Here is a 5193-nt window from a genome sequence, read left to right as displayed (position 1 = left end):
GGGGTTGGGTGTGTGTTTTCTCCTTGGTTTTTTTTTTTTTTTTTTTTTTTGCGGTACGCGGGCCTCTCACTGTTGTGGCCTCTCCCGTTGCGGAGCACAGGCTCCGGACGCGCAGGCTCAGCGGCCATGGCTCACGGGCCCAGCTGCTCTGCGGCATGTGGGATCCTCCCGGACCGGGGCACGAAGCCGTGTCCCCTGCCTCGGCAGGCGGACTCTCAACCACTGCGCCACCAGGGAAGCCCGTCCTCTTGGTTTTGAACTCCCTATGGCGGAGTTCTCACTCATCTTCAAATTCCAGCACTGCAGGGCACAGCGCCAGGCAGAGGGAGGGGTTCAGCAAATGACCCAGAAAGAGCGACTGAACAAACCATCCAGGGAGCATTGTGCTGGGTGAACAGAAGGCTGAGGTCATTCTGGTATCTGTCCTTGGAGTACAAGCCTGGTCGCTCAGATCAGAAATGAGCTCTGAAAAGGTGGCTGAGGGAAGCATCTGAGGTCTGGCCCCCCAGGGCTCCAGATAGATGTCTGGGGCACTGTCTCTACATGGAGACAGATGGTGAGCTGGGGAGCAGGGTTCAAGCTGGGGGCCTGAGCACGGGCCTCCCAGGGCAGCCAGTGTACCAGGACAGGGCCTTGAGCCCTGGCGTAAGCTCTGAAGCCTGGGAGCCACCGATTTCCTGCCTCTCCGTCCACACGTGGGAACCTTGACTGTGGGAGGTGTTGTGACAGATCCCCTGGGAAAGGGAGCCCCAGGAGCCCAGACTCGACGCTGCTCTGTCTACTGTCCCCTCCTGTGGACGTTGTCTCTCCATTGCCAAACCTGGAAGCTTAGGGTTGACAGAGGACTTTCCCTCAGGCCCTCTTTCTTGGTTTACAGGCACAGGCAAGGGGCGCAGAGGTGAGCACGGATCACTTAAAGCTGTTCCTTTCCCGGCGGAGATGGCAGGTGAGTTTGCCTGGGACCTGCTCTGTGGCTTCATCTTCTCATTCTACAGCCTCCTCTCTCTAACCCTGCTTTTTCTGTCAGGTGCCTTCACTTCTGCTCATCTGTCTTGATCCACCTTTTAATTCTCTCAGCCCCCACTTCTGCCTGCCATAGGCCTTCTCCCCCGGGGATGAGGTGGGCCTGAGCGGGTCCGTTTGGCCCCATGAGTCCCTCAGGTCTGACTCTAGTGCCCTGTCTCCAGCGCTCCCAGATCAGCTACAAGTGCCACCTGGTGCTGCGCCCTATCCCTGAGCTGCTGCGGGCACCCCCGGAGCGGGTGTGGGTGGCCGTACCCAGAAGACCACCCCCTAGTGGAGGGCTGTCGTCGTCCTCCGATTCTGAAGAGGAAGAGCTGGAGGAGCTGCCCTCAGTGCCCCGGCCACTGCAGCCTGAGTTCTCGGGCTCCCGGGTGTCCCTCACTGACATTCCCACTGAGGATGAGGCCCTGGGCGCCCCAGAGGCTGGGGCCGCCACCCCCATGGACTGGCAGGAGCAAGGAAAGGCCCCTTCTCAGGACCAGGAGGCCCCCAGCCCTCAGGTCCTCCCCTCCCCAGGCCAGGAGCCCAGCCCCCGGCGGGGAGAGCTCCGGAGGGGCAGCTCGGCTGAGAGCGCCCTGCCACGGGCCGGGCCGAGGGAGCCGGGCCGGGGCCTGCACAAGGCAGCGTCTGTAGAGCTGCCGCAGTGCCGAAGCCCCAGCCCGGGGGCCACCCGCCTGACCCGAGGAGGCCTGGGTGAGGGCGAGTATGCCCAGAGGCTGCAGGCCCTGCGTCAGCGGCTGCTGCGGGGCGGCCCTGAGGATGGCAAGGTCAGCGGCCTAAGGGGCCCCCTGCTGGAGAGCCTGGGGGGCCGTGCCCGGGACCCCCGGCTGGCTCGGGCGGCCTCCAGCGAGGCAGCGCCCCACCACCAGCACCCGCCCGAGACCCGGGGCCTGCAGAAGAGCAGCAGCTTCTCGCAGGCTGAGGCGGAGCCCGGGGGCCGGCACCGCCGAGCTGGGGCGCCCCTCGAGATCCCCGTGGCCCGGCTGGGGGCCCGCAGGCTGCAGGAGTCTCCCTCCTTGTCCGCCCTCAGCGAGGCCCAGCTACCTAGCCCGGTGCGGCCCAGTGCCCCTAAGGCTTCAGAACCTCCTGTCGCCACACCCAGTGATGCTGCACAGCCCTCGGCACCCCAGCCTGCCCGAGAGAAGGCCCCAGAGTCCACGCCAGAACCAGCCCCCAAGCCTACACAGCCCCCCCTAGCTCCGCAAACCCTAGCGCCCCCCCTCACACCCTATGCCCAGATCATGCAGTCGCTCCAGCTGTCAGGCCACGCGCAAGGCCCCCCGCAGGGCCCTGTCGCATCGCCGTCGAAGCCCAAGCCCCACGCGGCTGTGTTTGCCAGGGTGGCCTCCCCACCTCCGGGAGCCTCCGAGAAGCGCCTGCCTTCGGCCGGGGCTCCGCCAGGGCCAGCCGAGAAAGCCCGGGTCCCTACGGTGCCCCGCAGGCCAGGGAGCAGTCTCAGCAGCAGCATCGAGAACCTGGAGTCGGAGGCCGTGTTCGAAGCCAAGTTCAAGCGCAGCCGTGAGTCGCCCCTGTCGCGGGGGCTGCGGCTGCTGAGCCGCTCGCGCTCTGAGGAGCGCGGCCTCTTCCGCGGCGCGGAGGAGGAGGACGGCATGTACCGGCCCAGCCCAGCGGGAACGCCGCTGGAGCTGGTGCGACGGCCTGAGCGCTCCCGCTCCGTGCAGGACCTCAGGGCGGTCGGGGAGCCGGGCCTCGTCCGCCGCCTCTCGCTGTCGCTGTCCCAGCGCCTGCGGCGGACGCCACCCGCGCAGCGCCACCCGGCCTGGGAGGCCCGCGGTGGGGATGGGGAGAGCTCAGAGGGCGGCAGCTCGGCGCGGGGCTCCCCGGTACCGGCGGTGCGCAGGAGGCTCAGCTCCACGCTGGAGCGGCTGTCGAGCCGCTTGCAGCGCAGCGGCAGCAGCGAGGACTCCGGGGGCTCGTCGGTCCGTAGCACGCCGCTGTTCAGCCGGCTGCGCAGGGCCACGTCCGAGGGCGAGAGTCTGCGGCGCCTGGGCCTCGCGCACAACCAGCTGGCCGCCCAGGCCGGCGCCACCACGCCTTCCGCGGAGTCCCTGGGCTCCGAGGCCAGCGCCACGTCGGGCTCCTCAGGTGAGGAGGGGCCCAGCGGGAGAGTGGAGGGCGAATGTGTGAACGAGTGTGTTTGGAGTGCGGGTGTGGGGCTGGGATGACAGGTGTGCTGGAGGGACCCTCTGGGAGAAGGAGAGGGCGGGGGACACCCACCGCAAAGAGGCTCAGGCGTTTCTGGAGGCCCTGAGGACGGAACTGGCAGGGCTGGGCTGACGCGAGGCCGAGGGGCAGAGGCTGGTGTGGGAACAGGCTAGGGTCGGGGCCAGAAGTTCTCTGTTCTCTCGTACCGGCTGGGCAGGTGCTCATGGGCCTGGTTCTTAACAGGTCCTGCAGAAAGCCGAAGACGCCTGCGCTGGGGCCTCTCTCGGCTGCGGAAGGACAAGGAGTTGTCACAGCCAAACCTCTCTGGCAGTGTCCAGGAGAATTTGGGTCACCAGTATGTGCGCAGTGAGTCAGGTAATAGAGGCCTGCTCGGTGAGTAGTCCCCTTTGAGCCGCCGGGAGGGTGGGGAGATGGCCCGTGTTGGGGGAGCCCTGGCAGCGGTGGAGGGAGCCTGGAGTCAGGAAACGACAACAACCACAGTAATAGCAGCAGCTACTGTTAATTAGCAATGCCAGGCGTCCCATTAAGCACTTCATAAGCATTGCCTCACCACCCTCCCACATTGCTTAGGAACTCTTCTTGTCATCTCCCTGTCTTACAGGTGAGGGAACAGAGGCTTAGCCATGCTAAGTAGCTTGTGCAAGTCACAGAGCTGGTAGGGCTGGACTGTATGACCCTGTGCAGTCAGAGCCCACAAGTCGCTTCACGACATCGTACTAATGCCTTTCTTTGGCCAGCCTCCTCCCCAGAAGGTCTCTGTCACTGGGTGTGGTACTGACAGAGCTTGGGATAGGGCTCCCTGCCTCTCAGCCCCCCTGCAGATGTGTGTATGCGTGAACATGCTCCCAAAGACACCCTTTCTCTCCCAGCCTAGAGGCCCGCAGTCTGGACTGTGCCTCCAAGCTTCCATTTCTCTGTAGCCCCAAACACCCAATCACCCCTCCCTGTCCCCTCTGCCCCTACAGAAGGCACTTCGCACAGATAAGCAGCCTCCAGGGCTCTTTGCTGGGGGGAGGGACACCTGAGATATGCTCTGGTCCGTTTCTCTTGCCACTTGTCCTGGGGCTGCAGGGAGGGAGGTATTCTCCACCTGGGTCACCTCAGTCCTCTACCTGAAAGGGGGGTGTTGACAAGCAAAGGTTCAGGAGGCCAGGGTTTCCAGACCAGCCTGCAGAAAGCAGCAGGCCCACCAAACCGGGCTGCGAGCAGGACCTTTATCAGTCACCATCTGTTCTCCTCCAGTTTCCGATAAAACTCCTCAGAACTGTCCCAGACGTGCCTCAGCCAGGCTTGCTACTGGACACGTAACCGTGTCTCGCCTTGGTCAGGGGAGCCAGGACATCTCACTTGAGGCAGTAGATGGTGGGGCTCTAGTGAGGGAACAGGAGGGAGGGAGGCCAGCTGGTGGGGGCAGTGGTGGAGAAGGAGCGGGCAGAGAGAGAGGGAAGCCAGCACTGCGGCCTGGGGACAGCTGATCCCTTCCCACCTGGGGCCTCCCTCCCACCTCTGTTTTGCTTGTGCTGCTGATTCCTTGCCAAGGCGAGGCCGTGTCCCATTACTTCATCCTCTCCCCCCTCCCCACAGGAGGAAGGCCCCATGTCCACTTTACCAACTAGGGCTGGCCCCTGGGGAGATGGGGGTGGGACTGGCAGAGCTGGGCCAGGGTCACCTTTCACCTCTCCTCCTCGGCTTCCTCTCTCTCCCCCCTACCCAGTACCCTCACTTGGTCTGAAGGCAGCCCACTGACGAAACTATATTCACTTTATGTTATTGGAGCCTCGGTGTGGGACCCCTCCTTGGGGAACACTGGGGTACAGTGGGAGAGGGGGCACGCTGCTGTCCTGATCACCCACTTCTGCAGATCCTCTTCGGCCCAGTTCATCCGTGCCCTACTCCCTCCTGATTCCGCAGACAGGCAGCAGCTGGGGCTCCCAGGGGTATCTACCTCTCAGCTCTTTCTGCCCACTGGAAAGAAATCCACCC

The 5193-nt window shown here is 64.4% G+C and overlaps 1 protein-coding gene across 1 annotated transcript in view; it reads left to right on the top strand.

Moving 5' to 3' along the window:
• The window catches only part of SPEG (striated muscle enriched protein kinase), a 55787-nt gene that overhangs the window by 44638 nt on the left and 5956 nt on the right, over positions 1 to 5193 (top strand). Inside the window, exons 36-38 of the mRNA XM_024763140.1 lie at positions 878 to 946; positions 1188 to 3129; positions 3433 to 3564. Of these exons, the coding sequence (XP_024618908.1) occupies positions 878 to 946; positions 1188 to 3129; positions 3433 to 3564 (2143 nt within the window). The remainder of the gene's footprint in view (positions 1 to 877; positions 947 to 1187; positions 3130 to 3432; positions 3565 to 5193) is intronic.

Source organism: Neophocaena asiaeorientalis, unplaced genomic scaffold (assembly GCF_003031525.2).
Source record: "Neophocaena asiaeorientalis asiaeorientalis breed wild unplaced genomic scaffold, Neophocaena_asiaeorientalis_V1.1 scaffold86, whole genome shotgun sequence".
Classification (NCBI taxonomy): Eukaryota; Metazoa; Chordata; class Mammalia; order Artiodactyla; family Phocoenidae; genus Neophocaena; species Neophocaena asiaeorientalis.
Note: the sequence above shows the minus strand (reverse complement) of the source record. Positions and strands in the feature narration are given on the sequence as shown.